Source organism: Balaenoptera musculus, chromosome 15 (assembly GCF_009873245.2).
Source record: "Balaenoptera musculus isolate JJ_BM4_2016_0621 chromosome 15, mBalMus1.pri.v3, whole genome shotgun sequence".
NCBI lineage: Eukaryota > Metazoa > Chordata > Mammalia > Artiodactyla > Balaenopteridae > Balaenoptera > Balaenoptera musculus.
Genome location: NC_045799.1, coordinates 28572245 through 28595002, shown reverse-complemented (window position 1 = coordinate 28595002; position 22758 = coordinate 28572245). Strand labels below are relative to the sequence as shown.

At 36.9% G+C, this 22758-nt stretch overlaps 1 protein-coding gene across 1 annotated transcript in view; it reads right to left on the bottom strand.

Moving 5' to 3' along the window:
- Positions 1-21429, bottom strand: part of RAD21L1 (RAD21 cohesin complex component like 1) — a 28212-nt gene extending 6783 nt beyond the window's left edge. Inside the window, exons 1-13 of the mRNA XM_036826306.1 lie at positions 21333-21429; positions 19354-19529; positions 18034-18163; positions 16368-16461; positions 14563-14669; positions 9821-9991; positions 8807-8899; positions 7728-7838; positions 6174-6400; positions 5843-5942; positions 4876-5000; positions 2784-2876; positions 379-456 (exon numbers count right to left, since the gene is read on the bottom strand). Coding sequence (XP_036682201.1) covers positions 379-456; positions 2784-2876; positions 4876-5000; positions 5843-5942; positions 6174-6400; positions 7728-7838; positions 8807-8899; positions 9821-9991; positions 14563-14669; positions 16368-16461; positions 18034-18163; positions 19354-19497 — 1473 coding nt within the window. The 5' untranslated portion in view covers positions 19498-19529; positions 21333-21429. The remainder of the gene's footprint in view (positions 1-378; positions 457-2783; positions 2877-4875; positions 5001-5842; positions 5943-6173; positions 6401-7727; positions 7839-8806; positions 8900-9820; positions 9992-14562; positions 14670-16367; positions 16462-18033; positions 18164-19353; positions 19530-21332) is intronic.
- Between the last annotated feature and the right edge of the window lie 1329 nt (positions 21430-22758).

Below are 22758 nucleotides of genomic sequence, written 5' to 3'. Positions count from 1 at the left end.
TCAGAATTATATACATGTATTATTTTGATAAAAATATAAGTTAAATTTTAAAATTATCTGTTTCATTCTTAAACTGTTATAAATTCAGTTTCACATTGAGAATTAGTTGACAGACTGCTAAACACAAGAATGGGACATAGAATAGATGTCTAGGGACATGAAAATGGGTAAGAATTGATTAGAACATGTAGGCACTAAAAACAAACTCACATTTAGCCTCAAGTATACAGCTTAAAAATCATTTCACTCTAGTGTAATTTGGCCTCAACAAAAACACAATGAAAATTGTTTTATTTTTATTAATATTTAGAAGGTTGAACTCAACATTTTACTTATTTTTAAAGATAAAAATAGGGTTGACAAACCCTACTGTCTTACCCGCAAGCTATTTAACATCTGACGTATTCTCCGATTCCATCTCTCTGCCTCAATATTTTGTTCATTCCCCAATGACTCCTGTTTGAATAATTGATATAATATTTCATTTAACCAAATTTTACTGAATGTTTACTATTTGCCAACCATAGTGTTAGCTGCCGCAAGAAACACAACTGTAACACTGGGTCCTGCCAAATAAGGAGCTTATAGTCTGATAATTGAGAGAATAAGACTAACATACAAGTATAGGTCAGTCTTTACAGGATTATATCTATACTCCCAGGCTATCTTCTGACAAGGGGTTCCAGAGTTTGAGATTCTGCCATCTCTATTGGTGATGCATCCCAGGCATTGTGCACTTACTTTTAAAAGTAAAGATGACCACTTTTGGCTAGGACTGTCCCAGCTCTGGTCAATCTGAACTCAGATGACAGGAGTAAACAAAAAGCTATAGAAGAACTACCTCGTAAAGGCCTTCATATGAATTTATCTGGTGATATAAAAGCTGTAACAATAACTGATGTTTAGTAGGCTGTGTACAATTGGGTTAGGAATCTTACAAATTTCAAGGGTGCCTTGTCCGAAAAAGATCAACCCACGGCCTTTCATGTTATTTGAATAGATTCAATCTTTTTAGTTTTTAGCCACTTTCAGAAACACCTTAATATTTAAAAATTGTAGAGTTGAAATCCCTTCACAGGAACTCATTCTAAGCCCTTACCAACTAACACCTTATAAGCTGAGAACAGAATTGGGCATAGGAAAGGTGCTGATGAGTCTGATAAAAAAGCAAGCCTACAAAGGGTTGGGGGAGGCAAGTGGCAGTGGCACAGATCTGACCTACTTTATAATTTTCCCAACGCTATCTCTGACCATGAAACCTAACAGCTTCTGTGTCACCCTTATCACAGCTCCACTGTTTGTCAAGCTTTTGTGTATACCTCTGGAGCCCAGACACTTGTTAAAATTGCATTCAATTTCATGGACTCCAAGATGATTTCAGAAAGCTTCAGAATATCCTGTATGATATTTTAAATCTTTTGAGGCTAAGGGGACTGCCAAGTCCCCATTCCTGCTAGCTGTACTGGCTTCCTGGTTCTGCCTATACAGCATCCTTTCTTACATTCCAAAGATATTGATCTGAAAATATGGTCAATTTTATTCTGAAGAGTTTTCTAAATTCCTCCAGGTAAAATTTATGTTTATTCCTTTCTGGTTTATTCTGGGGTAAACTAGTTCACCCAATTACTAACGTTTATTTTATTGTTAAATATGCAAATGTATTTTTCGAATGTAAAAAGCAATGGCCCAACTCTTTGTTAAAGATCCATGAGACTGCAGCTTCACCTATATTGCACAACTAAACCAATCAGGAAAAGGCTCAGAAAAAAATAGTCTGTGCATTTTGCTGAAGCCTATCCACTTGATCTATCTGGACACCCTACAGCTGAGTCCATTGTATGGAAAGCCCTGTGGATTATTAAAACAGCTGAACTTGTGCTGTGTTGTGGTTTTCTTGACCATGTATGAAAATAACCTGTGTCTAGAAGCAAAGAGAAAGGCGAAAGTGACTCAACTCTCTTCTGGCTCAGCTGTTTGGATGTTTCAGGTAAAAATTTCATGTATTTATTCTGTCCTAGATTATCCAGAGAAGTCAGTCATATGAAAAAAAAATTTAATAGTCTTGGAACTCATTGTAAAGATAATTTATTTAAAAACAAACTAACATTAGGCATTAGTAGGTGTTTTGATATTATTTAACTAAGAAACTTTTGTTAAAATTCATTACAATCTTAAAAATGCCTTCAGCACTATGGGACAAGGACTAGAGAAATAAGACAGTAATCTATCTGGAGTCAGGTGAGTCACAAGTTAGCTCTGGCTTTGCTACTGACTTGTGGTCCTCCGTGCAGACCATTCCCTTTTTCTGATCTCTAGAAGTCTTGAGTCAGACCTTGGTCTATATCAGCCAAGGTCTTGGTATAGACAGTGAGTCATTGTTTTGGGAAATAATGCCCATACATTTTTCTTTAAATAAAATGAAATTTCAAATGCCCTAGGACATAGCCATAATATAACTCTGCTTCTTTAGAGATGTTATAAGAATAACTTAAAACAATGATTCTCAACATTTTAAACCCATGACTACCTTTGATAAGCAAAAAAATCCCATACATTTCTTTAAAATTATTTAAAGTTTCAAAATAAATTAAAGAATAAAAGATCAAAGCAATTCTGAATATGTTTTATCAAGCTACTCATACACATCTTTGTTAAGATCACAAATTTAAATTGTAATTTTAGAGAGTAACATGACAGCTAAAAACAATTTTTAGGTAAATAAGGTGTTAACTATTTAGGAACAAAGTTTTAAATGACATTCTCAAGACTATACATCTATTTACCAATTCAATTGGACAATTTTCAATTTCTTGTGCTAAGATGGCATTCATTAAAGATGATTCCTCAGCAGCTGAAGATACCATTTCAGCAATATCCTGCTAAATCAAATCAGGGAAATATAGGTAAGTTATCACAGTAGTAGTAGTCATCACAGGAACAATCTCATTTTGTTAAATGCTTTAATCACATGGATGCTCATTTCTAAAACTAATTTAAAATACTACCTGCATTCTCAAAATATTATTTCTGAAATATCCCAAATAGGCAATACCTGACTTAAATACTCCTGTTTTCTTTATGCCTCCCACAATGAAGAACTTGCATGTTCTGCCCTCCTTGCTACCTATCTTTTCCCTTCCTATTTCCCTCAACACTACAGATGTCATATCAAAAGTCTCTGCTGCTGCACGGCTGAGACCACTTTCTTTGAAGCAGTTTGTCTTTGCCCCAGTCCCCTACCTCTATTCTCATGCCAGAACCAGGTGGCAGAGGAAGAAGACCTGTAAGCAGAGGGAACGAGAATGGGGGAAGGGATATTAATATCCCTACCTAGGGCCATGACAGGATTCTTGCCACTGCTGCTGGAGCTGCCACTAGCAAGAGGGAAGAAAAACTGTGTCCTCTGCAAGGGGACCGAAGACATAAAGGAAGATGGAAAAAGAGAAATTTTCCATTCACCAACACCCTCCTTTCTCATTGCTATGGAAGCTGTTGGCCCCTTTTTCATCTTCAGCCTGTCTCCAAGCTTCATTCCCCAGCTGTTATCTGTGATTGTGATTAAGTTAGAAGCTTCCCACAACATAGCTTATTTGATTTTTCATTTTAGCTTTTAAAAATTTTCACGAGTATGAGGTTGCATTTTATTCTTTAATATACATGTTTGTGGAGCCCTATCATGTTTTTTCCCTTTTAATTTCTATGAATATTCTACATTTTAGATACTCTCAATTGTGCAGTTATTTTACAAAAAATTGTTTGAATTTTTGAAAGATTTGAAAATGATTATCAGAATCAATATTTTTCTGTCCATTTAAATTGACTGTGCTTCCATTCCTGACTATTTCGTATCTGTTCACCATTTTTGGAAGCAGAATAAGAATGGAATTGAAGGTTAAAGCATAAGTATAGGGTAAAGGAGTAAAAGGTTCAAAAGAAGTAGTGCAACAATCTTTCCTTCACTCCAAGCACCAAAATTTTGTCACTATGTTAAAAAATAATAAACTAAACAAGCTTGCCTAATCATAATTTCAGTAGGTGCATTCTAAGAAATGTCTGAATCCAAATAAGGAAGAGAGTAGTACTGGCAACCCAGTATCTCAATATCCAGTATATGATCAAATTAAAACACATTCTGTTTTAATGTATTATGAAATTGTCTTTCCTTCCAAGGGCATTCAGTTTCACTGTGGATTGACTCTCAATTCCCTGAGTGGTTATCAAAATACAGTGATGATGGAACAAACCAGAAAAGCACTGGTTTATTTTTATCTGGTGTGGTATAATATTTACACTTGTACAGTCAATAAAGTGACATTGGGAGAATATTTTACAGCACACTGTTTCCAACTATATTTTTTAAATAACTATCTTTTTCAATAAAAATTATGTCTTTAAGTAAAAATTTTAAAAAATTTTTTGGTCATAGATCTTTAGTCTTTCAGATTCAAGGCTAAGATAATTGGTGGGTCTAACACATATTATTCTTAGAGTTGGGAAGGGTGAACTTATGATCAGAAGCAAAACATAGGTGTATTTTCTAGAGTCCTAAAGGATTCCACAACATATTGAATGTGAGACCTCAGCATATAACCAGATTCAGGTATAATCATTTATTCAGTGTACCATGCAAAATACTATTTCAGTATGAAACTACTTATCTTGTGATTTACTATCCTAAACTTCTAGAAAATACTGTTCTGCAGATGGAAATTATGTTTTACCCTGTAGTACTGCTACATACTAAAGAAGTTACAGAATAACATAAGATGAAATATAAACTATAAATATGAGACGATATACCAGAGTCTCAATGTTCCTTCACTGTATGTGTCAGGAAGATAATAATATTTTTATTACTCTCTTTGGTTAACTTACATCAGAGTTAATATTTTTATTGGTATCCTCACGATAGCTACACTTAGATCCATCAGTCGCTTCCTTCCAAGTTTTGGATTGACTTAACTCTTGCAGGGAATTTGGCTCTTCCATCATGGAGGTCTCTGAATTATTAAGGAAGTAAAAAAGATTTCACTAAAATATCTTTCAAACTTAAAATTGGGATATGGTTGTTACAAAAGAAAACTTCTGACAGACAACTTAGAATCCAAGAATTTAAGGGTGCACAAACTTTCTTATAGCACCCCAAGTCTCACATATTTATCTTCCATTTTCCCTCATCTGCCTCTTTATCACCTCTACTTCCCATGTTCCACCACCTATCTCCTCCACACTCGTTCCCACACATTGAACTCACAAGACAACATGGATATACCAAGCCCATCTTAGTATATTGTTCAGCAGATTTTAATGCCTTCAGTAAGCAGAGGTTCACTCACCACATAAGTTGGCTTTATTATTCCTTTATAATAGTCACAATAATAATTCATTATTAATATTATTAAAATTTCATGTATCCTCTAGGTGGATAGATATATCTATATCTCAGGTTAACTGTATTGTTTAAATGCTATTCTTATCACTAAGTGATTTTTCATGTTAGTTGTCTTAAAGTGAAACATTATCCTACGAGATATAAAAATTTTCTTTGTTGAAGGCTTGTGAGTACTGCCTTTGGGGGTGGGGGAGGTGGGAAAGAGTGAGATTAAGAATAGTCCACATAGTATATATACTTCATCTTTTTAAGGTAGTTTGTTGGACAAAAATTAATCCACATAGAAGAATGCAATGCTGATCTAACAATTTCTTTTAAGTTCAAGTACTCTTCTAAGAGCATTTATACTTGGGAATATGGAATTGGATCCCATCTTAATTTTGAAATGTAAAATCAAATTTTTGTTTCTACAACATTCCCCTAAACACCAACAGAATTAGGATGTCTCACCTACTATGTTTTTGCTTCCCATTTCTTCCCTTACTGACTCCTTCTGCATCAATTTTCTTCCAAGTTTAAAGCCAGAGGACACAAAGCATTTTGTAAACAACTGTAAAAATATACATTTTTGTTTCTCACTTTTGTACAAGTAAAGCAATTCAACAAAATACAAGCGTATATGCTAAAAAGTTAAAACTATTATTCATGCACACACATCCAGCAAATTAATTCAAAAGGGGGTATTTTTTCACAAGTTTAAATTCCATTGTATCTATGAATATAAATACGTATTTATTTATCACCAAACATTGCACCCATGTAAAAGAATGGAAACTATTACCATTTTCAGTTCAGCATGAGTCAGATCCTGGGCAGCAGTTGACAGAAGTGTGTCTGCCCCTCCCCTCTGCTTCCACATCATCAACCTTTGGGTAGGAGGTGCAAGTTCCAAAACCATGAGTGTGTCCGTAAAGGAAGTAAGCTGTCTATGCATAATTTTGCTACTGATCTCCTTGACTGGATCTATGAGCAATTTCCTCTTTTTGCCTTTTCTTTTTTTGGCAATGTCTAAATATAATAAATACATACAAATGTGATAGGTTGTACAACTTTGTATAATGATATTCTAGGCACTGCATATCTAAGAAATGTCTACCACAATACAACCTACAGAGTTGACTTGGGAAGAAAATCCCCTTCTCTCTACTGAAAATTATGTTTTATATGGTTTTTGCACAGCTAGTGTGTCTCAGCAGCCAAGGGTTAACACATTTTGTAAAGTGCTTAGGAGGCAGGCACCCTGTTGATCTACTAAGTGGACAACTGAGAAATGTGGAGCAGAGTATATTGAGAGGGAAGTCACTCAGTTCTGAAGTTCCTTAAAATATCTACCTAACAGGATAACTTTTTAAAACATTTATTTGTATTTGTACAGTGTATTTTTCCCTCCCCCATTGAAATTCATATACAAATTCCAAGTAGGTAGTTAGGGCCATGGGATTTTGCTCCTTTAACTAATTTGGCCAGGTAGAAAGTAGAAGTCAAGCTTTTCCTTAGTAAAGATGCAAAAGGGGAGTGGGGGGGGCAGTTACATTTCTGGAATGGGTGGAGATCTGAGATCAGATGGAGCCAAAGGAACTTGCTTGCTGATGTGCCTCAGTAAAGTCTTGGGAATATAACAAGATTCCAAAGGGGCTGGCTGTGTGATGACTCCAGAGGTTATGTAGGCTGGGACACTGGGTATCACAAGGTGGTGTGGCTGATGACCAGAGGTTCCCTTCCACCTGCTGTACCCCTCCCCCAAACTTTGATACTATACATGGCTCAGGGCAGATAGGGGAGGTTTGCAGATTGAATTTCTTGCCAACCAAGTGGGATAGAGGCTCAGAGTTGAATTTTGTAAAGAAAAAGTTGAATGCTTTATTCTTTGCATGCCTGAGTTTATAAACTGAAATATCAATTATACTACTTAAAACTAGGATATTCTTAAAAGATCTAGTTATATATTAGATTCATATTCAGTGCCTCTATTCCGATCCTTTTACTCTGTCTTATTTTATATTGCATGCTTATTTATCTCCTGATCAGACTGTAAGCTTCTTAAAAGCAGGAACTATGTCTTCATTTCTGTGCCCAGAATAATGGCTTGATAACTATCGGAACTGAACTCTGTTTTACATTTTCCAATTTCCCAAGCTGGATAGATGGTTTAACCAGGACTGAATATAATGAAAGGACCATCCCAAATTTTCTTCACACTTTTCCTTTATTGTATTATAAGTGTTATTACTAGATTGACTACCTCCTATAATATTTTAAGAATTATTAAAATATCTCAGGGTAAATAAGGTAGTAGTGCATCAAAGCTAAAAATAAAAACATGAATGACTCTGACCTGAAGTATCAATTGGGTCAAGGGTAAATCCTTCCTCTTCATTTGATAATGTGGTTTCATCCATCTTTTCATTTTCAGGTGGACATACACACTCTGGATTATCTGGTTCTACTAATCAACGTTGCCATAAAAGGATTTATTAAGAAAAATAATGGTTATGTTGCAAACTAGAGGACTGTATGAGAATTAAAGTGAAAGACAAACTAACTGTAGATTTATATTGCTAACTGGAGCCACATCTGAATTCTTAGAATCATGTATTTAATAGAGTTGAAGAGATTCAGAGATTATACAGTCTGGGGCCCACAGTGTTCAGGTGAGTCAAGTAGTATCACCCTCTTTTGCACCTGTCACGTCTAAGGCTGGGCTACAGTCACATCAGAAGTGAAAACAGAGGTAGGAACCACAATAAATGATTGACATAAATTTGACAATATGTCTGCTAAAAAATTTATGTTCTGTTCATGATTAGCTGACCCATAAAGAACCACACATAACTAAATTTTTATTGCCTCTTTTTACATTTAAAATTTCTACTACTGTGTTAGAAAGCAAATGTAACATCAAAAAGAGTGAAAAATCAAAATGGGGCTAATCATTCTTTTAATTCTTAAGAAAAATCAGACTACAAGACTTCAAATCATCTGAGGTACTTTCACATCAATTTCAAGTAGAAAATATCCCCAAATTTGTAATTTATATCAAATTATATATAGATTGTCAAGCTATATTAATATTAATGTGATATTAATAATTAATAACTATGTTAATGTCAAACATTAATGATGTTTTACTATGTAACATATATTATTTTAATGATTCAAAAGCAGGGTATTTTGGCAGAGTATTTAAATGTGCTCTCATAACAAATAAACCTAATCCCGATTAAATACCCATCATTGTACTTTTCCCAGAATTTAGTTTTCTATTCTATATTATCTAAAGTCAGACTAAGAGTTTGAGGGACAACACTCTTTATTATCTTTCACTATACTATACTGCTACTTAAACCCATAAGTTTTAAGGCTTAATTTGAATATTAGTATCTGTTCACATTCTACACAAAAGAAACAACATACCCACTATAGTATCGGGAGGCTCAGGAAGCACGGAAATTTCTCTATTTAAATGCATGTCTTCTAACAGGATATTCTGATCTTGCAATAGATTGTCTTGAAAACACAATAAACACTTTGGTTATACAGAGTTGAATCTGTCATTTGTTCACTAAACACTTGACAGTATTGCATGCAAGGAGTTGTGATGGGATAAAAAAATGAGTGAACCCTACTTAACTAGATTTGACTGGTTATATAGACTACCATATTTCATTCAGTATGACATAGAATTTTATATATTTAATTTCCTTTCCTTTATTAAAAGTCTATTTTTAAACTTTTATTTCAGGAAATATTTACTAAACTACCAAGATAGTAGCCTTGTTACAAAGCCATGTTTAGATTTCAAATTAAGAAGTAAAAGTTTTCAAACTCCTTTGGTAGAGATCTAAGGTAGAGCCACTATTTTTCGTAGTTTTCAAATTTCAAAAAGTTTGCGATAACCAGCCTTTTACTGTAAACTAGAGAATTAAAAAAAAGATTTGATATATAATGGTCAGTATCTTTAAAATTAAGTGGATTTCGATTTCCCAGTTTTCTCTATCCTATTTCTATGATGACTTTATAATAATATCATAATATAAATATAAAATAATAATATAAAATGCTGGACAGATCCTTTAGAATAGCTGTCCCACAATTTCTGCTAAAGAAAACAATGTTTTCTAGTATACAATCTAGTATATTTTGTGAGGAATATATTTACCTCACTTCTTCCACTCTAAAGACTGGAAATTTGTAAAAATAAAAACAAGAACCTATATGATCAATGTATTTAAACAGATAGCTATTTACTTGGAACTAGCCTAAAATTTTAAATATACCATAGATTCTGAAAACTTGTGTAAAACAATGTGTTGACCTATATGACACAGAAGCATATCTGAAATTTTAGTTTGATGGAATAAAACTTCCAGTATGTTATGTAATTTGACTGAAACAAATATCCAACTTCTATATGACCAGATAGCATACCAATCATTTCTCCTGCAGCCCCTTCATCTCCAAATCCATCTCCACTGTCATAGAACAGAAATATTTCTCCAATGAGGCTTCCAGAACTTTGTTCAACTAAAGGACCACTGGAATTTAGCAATATGTTGTCATCAAAGAAGCTATGTCTTCTGAGAATTTCAGGTTCCTCCTCTAAATAAATACATATAATTAATATTGAGTTAGTCATAGAAACAGAATTTCAGGGTTAGAAGCTAGAATTTAGATATCATTTTGAATAGCTCCTTTCATTTTACAGATGAGAAAAATGAGAGCTAAAAATTTATTTGAATTATTCAAAGAAGACATACAGATGGCCAGTAGGCATATGAAAAGATGCTTAATGTCACTAATTATTAGATAAATGCAAATCAAAACTACAATGAGGTACCACCTCACACCGGTCAGAATGGCCATCATTAACAAGTCTACGAATAATAAATGCTGGAGAGAGTGTGGAGAAAAGGGAACCCTCTTGCACTGTTGGTGGGAATGTAAGCTGGTGCAGCCACTATGGAAAACAGTATGGAGGTTCCTCAGAAAACTAAAAATAGAATTACCATATGATCCAGCAATCCCACTCCTGGGCATATAACTGGACAAAACTATAATTCAAAAAGATACATGCACCCCTATGTTCATAGCAGCACTATTCACAATAGCCAAAACATGGAAACAACCTAAATGGCCATCAACAGATGAATAAAGAAGATGTAGTATATATATATATATATATATATATATATATACAATGGAATACTACTCAGCCATAAAAAAGAACAAAATAATGCCATTTGCAGCAACATGGATAGACCTAGAGATTATCATACTATGTGAAGTAAGTCAGAGAGAAAACAACAAATACCATATGATATCACTTATATGTGGAACCTAAATTATGGCACAAATGAACCTATCTACAAAGCAGAAACAGACTCAGAGACATAGAGATCAGACTTGTGGTTGTCAAGGGGGAGCGGAGGAGGGAGACGGATGGACTGGAAATTTGGGGTTGGGAGATAAACAACAAGGTCCTACTGGATAGCACAGGAAACTATATCCAATCTCCTGGGATAAACCATAATGGAAAAGAATATTAAAAAAAGAATGTGGGGCTTCCCTGGTGGCGCAGTGGTTGAGAATCTGCCTGCCAATGCAGGGGATACGGGTTTGAGCCCTGGTCTGGGAAGATCCCACATGCCGCGGAGCAACTAGGCCCGTGAGCCACAACTACTGAGCCTGCGCGTCTGGAGCCTGTGCTCCGCAACAAGAGAGGCCGCGACAGTGAGAGGCCCGCGCACCGCGATGAAGAGTGGCCCCCACTCGCCGCAACTAGAGAAAGCCCTCGCACAGAAACGAAGACCCAACACAGCCAAAAATAAAAATAAATAAATAAATTTAAAAAAAAAAAAAAAAAAAAGAATGTATATATGTGTAAAACTGAGTCACTTTGCTGTACAGTAGAGATCAGCACAACATGATAAATTAACTATACTTAAATTAAAAAAAGAAAAAAGAAAAAAAATTATTTGAATTATTCAAGTCATTCTGCTAATCAGTGGAGACTGGATTTCTAGTCTAACGCTTTTTCCAATACAATAAGCAAAAATTGCAAAAAAATGTCAGGATAGAGTTTTTAGTGGTGGTACAGTTTAATACTTCCCAGAAGGTTATTATTGACAGTGGAATGATTTCTTCTACCTTAGGTGGGTCATATGCCACTTGATCGAGTATTATTTCATATTATTTCATGGACAGTTGCTTGAGTTGTTTGTCCATAAGGAGGGATTGGAAAATAAGGAGTATGTCTGCCTTCTAAGTAATGGAAAGGTAGGTAAAATATTAAAGAATGGGCTTATTACATTTGTTCAATAAATATTTATTGAATGACTAGGTATTAGGCAATATGCTAGGGGTTGGATACAGCAGTAAAAAAGATAAAACCTGGTTAGCTAACATAAACTGAGTGGTTACTATGTGCATTGTATTATGTAGTAGAGGATACTATTATAATCCTCATTGTACAGACAAGGAAACATCCACAGAAAGGTTTCATTACTTGCACACAGTCACACCCTAATAAATGATAGAGTCAGGATCTGAAGGCAGCAAAGATAGTCTTAGTAACGGTGTTAGAATTCTGGCAAAATGGAGACTAATGAGAGAAGACTCCTAAGACACTGACAGCAGCAGATAAAATGAACTCCCTGCTTCAAACTGACCTGCTTCCAGACTGGCTGTCAGTACATGCATATTCTTTCCCTTCCTTGGGTTTGAATCTTTGGGTCCAGAAGTCTGAAACCCCAGAGGTCAGAGTCTAGAAGTCTGAAATCCCAGAGGTCAGAGGTTGGTCCTCTCCTTCCTCTAGCAACCCACGTCACTGCTAGTCAGTAAAGAAACTCATGAAGTATCGCTCACTGGAAATTTTTCTACAGGCCTACATCTTCTAGAAAGAAAGAGCTAAAAAAGGCAACCTTCATTGTATTGGACTAAAGATTTGCTCAGTAGAAAAGATTAACTTCTTCAAAAGAACTAAAAATATTGTTCACATCTTCCAGGTACACCTTGATAGCTTCCAAAAGAAAAATCAGTCTTGGTCAATAAGATAATAACATTTATGAACAGACAGTATATGCTGATCACTGAACATCATGAGAATCTGAGAGTACACCAAAAAATTAAAGAAATATGAGAGTACACCAAAAAATTAAAGAAATAATCTTTGCTTTCACTCTTATACTATAATCCAGAATAGGATGGATTAACATTAAATATTTCTTAGAGGACATTAGGTTTGAACTAGTTTTTGAAGGAGAGAAAATCCCTTATTGGTAGAGAGTACTAAAGGAGAGAATAAGGGAAATAACTGTGATGTTGCTAGTAATATCCCGATTTTACATATAGGGCAGTAAGGCTCAGAGAAGCTAGGTGATCTGCCCAATATCACACAGCAAATCAACAGAGGAAGCCCAGATTCAAACCCAGGTCTGTCAGTCTACTCAGGACATGTTCTCCCCACCTTCTTGAATTGTAGTAGACAGAACTGAGAACAACTAAATTGTATTGGTTGACTGGTAAGACATTTGCTTGACTAGAGCAAAAAGTCTATATTAAGGTAAAACAAAGTTAATAAAGATGGTGATAAATTGGTAGAGGGCCTTGAGGAGAGGCAGGAGTATCTATCAGGAAGTTATAGGGACCCAAGGCACTTAAGAAGAGAAATGTGATGTGGAAAAAAAATGGAATTTAAGGATAATTCCTCTTGCAGAGCTGTATAAAATGTGGGGCCTGGAAGAAACTGTGTAGGAGGGTATACAGCACTTCAGCACTTGAGTACTGGTGAACTAAATATATATATATATTTAGTACTGGTGGCTAGGGAAACAGAAAGAATACCTAAGAGACATTTCCAATTTTTTTTTTTAATTAGCACTGGTATGAAGCTTATAGAAAGCATAGTTAAGAGTGATCCTAAAGTTTCAGGGCTGAAGAAGAGCAGTAGCATTTACAGGGAAATGTGTAAAGAGTATCTTGGGCAGTAGGAAATATGATTAACTTTTTACCAATGTGTTACATTTCAAGGTTTGGGGTAACAGCCAGTAAGGGATGCGTGCTACTCAAAGTAGGGTCTGTGGACAGTGTTGGTCCACAACAGAGTAAATACACAAATTAGAGGTAAATGTTTACAAAGTTTTAATATAATGTCGCAGAGTAATTTTATACATGTTGGATCTAATAACAAAAACTTGAGGCTTACATGTTGATTTTTAAGTAAGTTTTTAAATTTTTCTAGTAATTAATTTTTATTATATTCTACAAAAGTATCATTCCATGACAGATAGGAAATTGACAAAAATTATAAAACTGGTCCTTCACCACAGATCATTTGAGAAACACAGCTATAGATCATAGAGTTATGGAAGGAGAGTCAGGATGAGAAGTGGAGGTTACGAGGTAGCTCAAGCATTACTGATGCTTGATCACCCTCCTCCACCTAAGACAAATTTAGGCCAGCCTTCTCCTATGCTCACTGCTTTGGGCACTATAAGAAAGTCAAAGATGAATGTGACACAGATCTTACCCTCATGGAGTTTTCAGAACAATACAGACCAATACAATAAATATCATGATACAAATCAGAGAGTGGTAAACGCCATAAAAAAGAACAAATACTATATAGTTAAATTACACCATATAGCTTTAATTCTAAAATACATTCAACACTTTGTTTCCCAATCAATGTGTATTTAGTGTGTATTTTCTCCTCACTCCCAAGCTATTTTAAAATCTGTTATTGATATCATATTTAGAGGAAATATATCTTGAAGGCTCTGTATGCAGCACATGTGTAAAACCTTGTGTATATGTTAACTACAGCAACTGTTTATTTATGTCTCTCTCCCAGCCTGAAGCTCCTTGAGAGCAGGAAGTACTTCTTTAAACTTTGTATTGCCCATGCCTGTGATAGTACCTGACATATAGTAGATATTCAATAAACGGTTGTACACTGAGAAGGGAAGCATAGGCTAAGCCTGAGTCTTGGCATTGACACCTATAGTAGAAAAAGGCAGGAATAAACTTATTGGGGGGTTACATTTATACATCAAAAAATTCATTCTAAAGATATTTCTACTGGCATAGAAATAGCTTTGGCATTGTTTTAATACAAAAATGCAAATATAATTGATTATGACTTGTAATTTTAATTTCTCAAATATTCTCACCAAAGTTCCCAGCGTGGAAAAGTAGATCATTGTCATAATCTTCTCTAAGTGTGATTTCTTCTGGTTTGCTTTGGTTCTGAGTAAAGTGTTCTGAAACATCAATAGCACTATGGAGAAATATAAGATTGAGGAAAACATGTGAACAGAACACAATGATTTTGCAGTATACTGCAAAACAAACAAACACCCTTAAACAGAAAACATGTTTTATTATAAAAACAAAGGAGAATTTTATTTTCTCAATAGTATTCCTTACAAACACTAGTTCATCATACATATGATATAATGAACTATGATCTCCAGATTGTCAAATCCAATGGGCAATTCTCAGCCCTTATCTTACTTACCATACCCAACAGCATTTGAAATTGATGTTCACTCCCTTCCTCATGGAACACATTCTCCTCTTGGCCTCTGCAATACTACTGTCTCTTGATTTTCTTCCTACCTCACTGGCTGTTCCTTTTCCATCTCCTTTATTAGTTCTTCCTCATCTCCCAGATTATTAACTATTAGGAATGACCCAACATTCAGTCCTCAGACCTCTCTCTCTCTCAAATCTACACTCATTCCCTCAGGGATTTCTTATGACTCATGGTTGAAGTTCCATCTACATACTCACAACTCTCAAATTTATATATCCCATCAAACATCTTTCCTGAGTTTCAGACCCAGATATTCAACTACCTACCTACTCCCCTTGGATGTGTAACAGGCATCTCAAAACCTATATCCAAAACCTAATTTACTTCCTTTACCTTGCCCTCTTTAAACTTGCCATGCTCTGGTTATCCTAATCTCATTAAACTGGTAACTTCATTCGCATGCCAAAAATCATATAGTCAACCTTCACTTCTCTCTTTCTCTTCAAACTATATCCAATCCTTAGCAAATTCTGTCAGCTCTGCCTTCAAAATATATCCATAATTTGACTGCTACCACCTTGATAAAATGAAGACCGAGAACTGATCACAGAGATTTCTTGTCTGGACTTCTTACTGCAATAATCTTCTCACAGGGTCTCTGCTTCCTTCCTTTCCCCCTTATAGTATGTAGCCAGAGGAAGCATGTTGAAGTCAAGTCAGATCCAGTCACTTTCCTATTCAAAACCCTCCTGTGCTCCCTATCTGAGTAAAAGAAAAGTCCTCATTATAGTCTATGACACCCTCCATCATCTGCACCCCAGCTACTTCTCTGACCTCATCTCCTACCACTGGGCCCTTCATTTACTCCACTCCAGTCTCACCTGCCTCCTTGCTGTTCTTTGAATAGGTCCAACATGCTCTGCCTTAGAGCCTTTCCATTTGTTTTACATGGAACATTCTTCCCCACATTACTGAATGATTTGTTCCTTCATTTCCTTTAGATTTCTGTTTGGACCTTATTAGAAAAGCCTTTCCTGATCTCTCTATTATTTTATTTTCTATTTCTCTTCATAATGCTGATCATCTCCTAGCATACTACATATTTACTTGTTTGTTTATTACCTGTCTCCCCCAGCTGAAATATAAGATTCATGCGGCCAGGAGCTATCTCCTCAGTGCCTAGAACAGTGCTTGGCATATGGCAGGCACCCAACAAATATTGAATGAATGAATATACTGTCAATATTGCAAACTATATTCAGCAAATATAATGATGCATTTTTAGTTTTGTACTTCGAAATTTCACACTAAATTTAAGTCTTTGTCAACTGCATGTGTACTTCAGTTGTTAACTATGTTCCATCTGCATTCATGAAATCTGAAAATGTAAAACAACAAAATATCAGGAAAATCAAATTGAAGGAAAATAAAATAATTTACTTCACATTTTGGGGATCAAAATCATGAAATTCTTCTGGCAATGTGATCGCATTGTAAGCTGCTTCGAGATTCTCTTTTGGAAGGTCAACCAGTCCTGAAAAGGATAAAATACCACATTCAATAAGCCATGATGCTATATAAAATAAACTTCCAACTAAATCTCTACTTTCTCTCACTGGACTAACTGCTTAGTCTCCTAACTGGTTTCCCTGTATCCACTCCTGCTCCTCTTCAGTCTCTTCTCTACAAAACAGCCAGAGTGATATTTTAAACATGAAATTAGACCAGATCACCCCCATACGTAAAATGACTCAGGGACTTCCCTAGTGCACTTAAATAAAATCCAAATTTCTAATCAGGGCCCTGTATCCCTACAAAACCTGCAGGCATCATCTAACAACACCTTCCCGTACTCACTCTACTCCAACCGTACTGGTCTTTTTGCTCTCTGAATGAGTCAAGCACTTTACCACCTCAAGACCTTTGCTCTTGCAGCTCCCTCTGCCCAGAATGCTATTCCCTCATGGACTTCTTACATGGCTGGATACTTCTCATTCTTCAAGTCTGAGCTTAAATTCTATCCTCTCAGAAAGGCTTTTCCCAATTAGCCTAACTAAAATACACTTCTCTCTTATTTTCTGTAGTAGTACTCTTTTTATATTCCTTCATAGCACAATCTATAATTATTATAATAATTTTTTTAGAAAACCTTTTTCATTATCTGATTTTCTCACCAGGCTCAAAGGGACCTTATTTGTCTTGTTTCTCCTTGTATCCCAGAGCCTAACATAGTGTTTCACACAAAGTATGAGATCAATAAATATTTATGGAATATATAAGTGAAATAATGAACAAATTTATTTCATTGAACCATATTTGATATAATTATAAATCTACTAAGAGATTCTACAGATATTTTAAATAATGAAAATAAACCCTTGTCAATCCTGATTCACCCATTTTAACTGAGGGAACAGTATGTGCAAGGCCCTGAGACAAGTACTATAAGAGATTCAGAAAATAAGTATGACAAAGATGTTGCCTTCAAGGAGCTTGCAGACTAGTGTGAAAGGCAAGGTCTGTACCTAGATAAACATAATACAAGGTGGAAAATGACTAAAGTCTTAAAACTAAAATTAAAATTAAATAAAAATTTGAAAGTTTTCTATTTATGACATGTAAATCTCTAGCACTTTGGAATGCCTAGAGATTTTCTATAATATTTCATAAATAGCATGCTATGGTAATTAGAGCCTTGAGAATTGTGAAAACAATGACAATTATTGATATCTAGGTTTTGTCAATCACACTTTCTAATTTATCTCATAAAGGCAAAAACAGATATGGCAAACCAAGTGACCCATTAAAACTGAATAACAGTGTTTCTTACACAAGTGTGGTAGCATTAAGTATATTTCTTGTGTAAATATACAGGAACATTCCAAGTTTTTGAAAGCATAACCTCTTCCTGCAAACACAGGAAAAGAGCAAGGAAAATAATATAATTTGTTCTTAACCATGGAAACTTAGATTCAGTCAGAAGGAAGTTTACATTCACCATACTCACGCTGGAACTACAGAGTGCTGCCAATTAAAAGAGCCCACCCAAAATAAAAATGCAAAAGGGAACAAAGACGAGTGAGACAAATCAATATTGCATGTATACCTGGGCGAAATGTCATCTTCATTTTAAGCAATGCTTCACTGCAATCTGCCAAAAGATATTTTGCCTTCCTATTATAGATTCGAACAACTCCCAAAAGAAGGTGTCCTGAAGTTCGAAGTGCAATTTTCACCTTTCAAAAATTTTTTAAAGTATTAGAATATTAAAAATTAGATTCATAAACTCTGTTCTTTGAAAATTATAAAATAATAAGAATTTCTTCTCTTTAAAAAGCAGACATTTTGTATTCTTATTTAAGGTGAATCACTTAACTTTTACCTCACCTTGTAAAATGATTAACTTTTTTATTCAGTGAAGATAATCTAATGTGGCATTTAAGTGAAGTATGCTATTATTGGTTTTATGGGAAGTATATAACCTTTGCAGTCGGGCAGACTTGGGGTCAAGCCTTGGCTCAGTTGCTGAGGCTGAGTCATTTAACCTTCCTGAACTTCAATTTATTAATAATGGCTACAATTTATTATATACTTATTTTGTGCCAGGCATTGTCCTAAGAGCTTTTCATACACTAATTTATTTAATTTTGACAACAACCTCTATTTACAGAAGAAAAAACTGAGACTCAGACATGATAAGCAGCATGCCCAAAGTAACAAAACTATTAAGTGATAGAGGAGGAATTAAATTTAAATTTGACCAGCTCAGAAGTTCATGCTCTTAATTACCACACTTCACTGAGGCTAAAAGAAGCCTATCTCATAGGGTTATTGTGAAGATTAAGTAAACTAATGAACATACATAAAGTCTAGCCCAGTGCCTGACACATGGTAAATTTTCAATTATAATTCATCCTTCTCTCAAGAAGAAAACTACTTAACCTATAAAAATATTAAAATGATATTTTAATGCAAATTCTAATAGCTTGTTATAGTGTTTTATAATGAACATAGTACCTTGCTTATGAAGTGATTTCATATATATTTTGATTTATACTCAATCCTCCTTTCTTTCTTCTCTCCCTATTCATTCACCCATTATTTTTCTAAGAAATACTCATTTGGTACCTACTATGTATACAGTATTTTGTTAGGGAATAAGAAACAGTCACAAGATATGTATAAAACATGGCCTTTATCCTTCAGGATCCAATCAATTTATGATAAACATATAAAAGAGTTAATTACCAACAGAAATCAATATACATTTATGTCCAGACAATAAATGCTATAGGAAATAAAAAAGAGAAGACCATTTAAGAGTAAAGCTTCCTTGGAAATATATTTCATGATATAATGTATTTTAATTCCTTTCCTCTCCATAAGTCACAGCAAATACATACTATAATTTTAATGAATAACATACCTTAGGTGAAAGAATTTTTTCAATGGTTATTTCTAGATTACATTCAAATACATGGGCCTTTGTGAGTTTCTTCTCCCAGTGAGCTGCAAGCCAGATTTTGGCCAATGGCCCTCGCTTACTCATAAGCACATGTGTGTAGAACATGGTGCCTGTATTCCTTAGTAGTATTTAATGAACTAGAGAGAACATTAAAAGACATTTAAATTTTGATACAAAAATCTTTCAGTGCTATTTTACAGCAAGCAAAACCATTTTTCATTAATTTTATAAAATAGATTATCTTCTAATTCAATGCATTATTCAATTCAAATTATTTTCTTATAAAAAGAAACTTTTATTTAAAATACAAAACTATATTGGGCTTCCCTGGTGGCGCAGTGGTTAAGAATCCGCCTGCCAATGCAGGGGACACGGGTTCAAGCCCTGGTCTGGGAAGATGCCGCGGAGCAACTAAGTCCGTGCGCCACAACTACTGAGCCTGCGCTCTAGAGCCTGTGAGCCACAACTGCTGAGCCCGCGTGCCACAACTACTGAAGTCCACGCGCCTAGAGCCCGTGCTCTGCAACGAGAAGCCACCGCAATGAGAAGCCCATGCACCGCAACGAAACGAAGAGTAGCCCCCACTCGCCGCAACTAGAGAAAGCCCGCACGCAGCAACGAAGACCCAACACAGCCAAAAAATTAATTAATTAAAAAAAAAAAAGAAAAGAAACTATAGGAAAAGAATCAGAGGAAGGGAAGAAAAAAAAGAATCAAATTTAATGTTTCGAAATAAGAATGGTAAAAGAAAACCTTCACTTAAAGACAAAATAATTATGCACATTTCCACAAATTGTACTATTCTCAATAACATCATAAGGCTCCAGTATTAGGCAAAGGGATGTCATAACGCTTTGGCTGACTTCTAGAGAAGAATCAAGTCATTATTTACATATAAGTAATCTTAAACTGCCACTAGAGAAGCATTTTTTAACTTCTTTCCTACTTAAGGTTCTGATAAAAGAGAAAACTGAACCAAAGCGAATACAAAAACAAAATCAGCCACGGAATTAAAAACTTAGATGAACTTTGATCAATGCCCATTTCCACCCCAAGAATCAAATCATTGGGCCCAAAATAAAGGTTATGCAATCTACCGAACCACATTCCTCAATGGGACAGCTAGAGATTTTAATGTGTATGGCCTATGCCTTGCCTTGGCTCCACTTTCTTCCTTTCTCCTCTGTGTGTTGGGTATTTTGGAATAAATTCCAATTTGTCTTTTTCAATTGCTCCCAGGTGTATGATTACTAGTAAACTTTAAGAAAAAAACAGCCCTGCGATTTAGTATTCCTGAGACGTTGATTTTCCTGAGCACTCTGATTTTCCTGAGACGTTGATTTTCCTACCTCACCCCACAAAAAAATCCCCCACAGAAGCCCCGTTGTCCTGTGAGGTATTTCTAGGTTGAATTGACTTCATGCAAAGTAAAGCTAAGGATAGTACATGGAACTGGGAGCCAGGGAGGAGGCTTAATTCGTGGAAAAGGGTCCCAGTGAGGAGAGTGAGGGCGGTGGGCGAAGGGGAGCAGAGGGCGGGAGGAAGGGGCAGAAAGCGGACCCTGGAGGTGGGGGGGCGTCGAGGGGGAGAGAGCCACAGAGGGCGCTCCTTCCAGGGAGAGAGAATGGGGGAGGGGCGAGGAATGGAAGGTGCTGGGGTCGGGGAGCGGGGCAGGGATGTGAGGAGAAGACGGCGAGAGCCAAGCGCTCGGACGCCTAGGGCTCCCTCCACACACGACTCCTCAGAGTTGAAGGCCGGGTACTCAGAGAGGGACACCGAGGCTGAGGAGTGACCCCAAGCGCTCGTTTCCTCCCCTCAGGCGGGGTCCCTCAGGGCTCGTGCCGGTGAAGAGCCCGGCGGGGCACGTGTGGGGATGAGGGTGGCCGCGGCCCCCGTGATCCAGCCCGCCTCCAGCCCCCGGGTCCCGCCCGTCGCCCTACTTCCAGCGCCGGGTCTGAAGCGAGGCGCGCCCGAACAGGGGCTGGAGGAAGAGTCGCCAGATCCGCGCGTTGGATCTCAGGCGCTCCGCTCCCTGAGCTGCTGGGCTTCTGGGAGTGAGCGGCCGGGTGACGGGCAGGGCGGGGCGGGGCGGGGCGGGGCAGTGGACCTGGGCGGGGCGAGGGGAGGGGCATATGGGGATGGCACGGGGCTATAGGCGGGGCAGTGGGCAGGGAACAGGGCAGGCCTAGGGCGGGGCGGCAGGGTGGGCGGGGCTAATGGTCGGCGGCATGGGTGGGTGGGGCAAAGGGCGGGGCAGGGGCCAGGGATGCGGATGGGGGCGGGGATGGGGGACACTGAGAGCAGTTTCCCGCGTGGTGCTTGCTCGAGGAGCTTACCTGTTCAGCGACCCGGTCACTAGTCACTGCAAAACAATTATGAGGGGTGGTAATGTCTGACCCCTCTGCTTGGCCTCTGAACATCACCAGGATGATGTCTCATCTTTTGCACTTAGAGCGAGGAGGTCCCTGGGGAAGTTATTAAATCTCTTTAACCTTAGTTTTTCTCATCTGTAAAATGGAAATGATGATAATAAAAGTACCTGTGCCATAGGGTATTGTAAGAGATGAGTGAGATGAAGCATGTAAAGAGCCTAGCAATAATAAATGCTCAATAAATATTACCTATCATTATTGTTGTTGTTAAAAAGATCATTCACGTTGACCAGCACTTCAGGGACAGCAAACATTTTCCTTCCTGGAATATCACAGCTTTCAATAGCTAAAGCCAACTGCTACAACATAAGAAACATCATACAAGAGCATATGGATCAAAGGCTGGTTTCCTCCCTTGAACTTCATAGTAAATACTGATAAATCTTGGAATAACAATGGCATCCAATATATAGGTTATTGATAAGGTCCCAGGCTCCTTGTTGATGGGTTGTCTTATTTACTCTTCAAACAACCTCACAAGGTAGTTAGTAATTTCCCTCCTTTTGAGATGAGGAAATGGCCTGGAGGGAGAAGCCACCTGTCCAGGGTCACATAGTTGGGGATGATAGAGACAGAATTCAGCTCGGGTTTAGCTCCCCTTTTCCCACCTCAGGGCACAGTGTCACAGTGACCACTCAGGCAGACATCTGGGAGATGCCCTTGATGCCAACCTCACGTCTACCTTAATATCACTCCATAAGCAAGCCCATCACTCCACCTTCAAATAGGACTTTATCCGCTTCTCACTGCCTCTACCCTCTCCACACTGGTCTAAGCTGCTTCCCTCCTGGAAAAGCTCCAACAGCTTTCTCAGCAATCTCCCTCATGTCACTTGCCTTCCTTGAGCCCATTGTCCACACTGAAGCCAGAAGGGTCTCCCCCTTTAAAGTCCTTTAAGTCCTCCTGTTGCTCTTAGAATAAAAACAAACTCCCT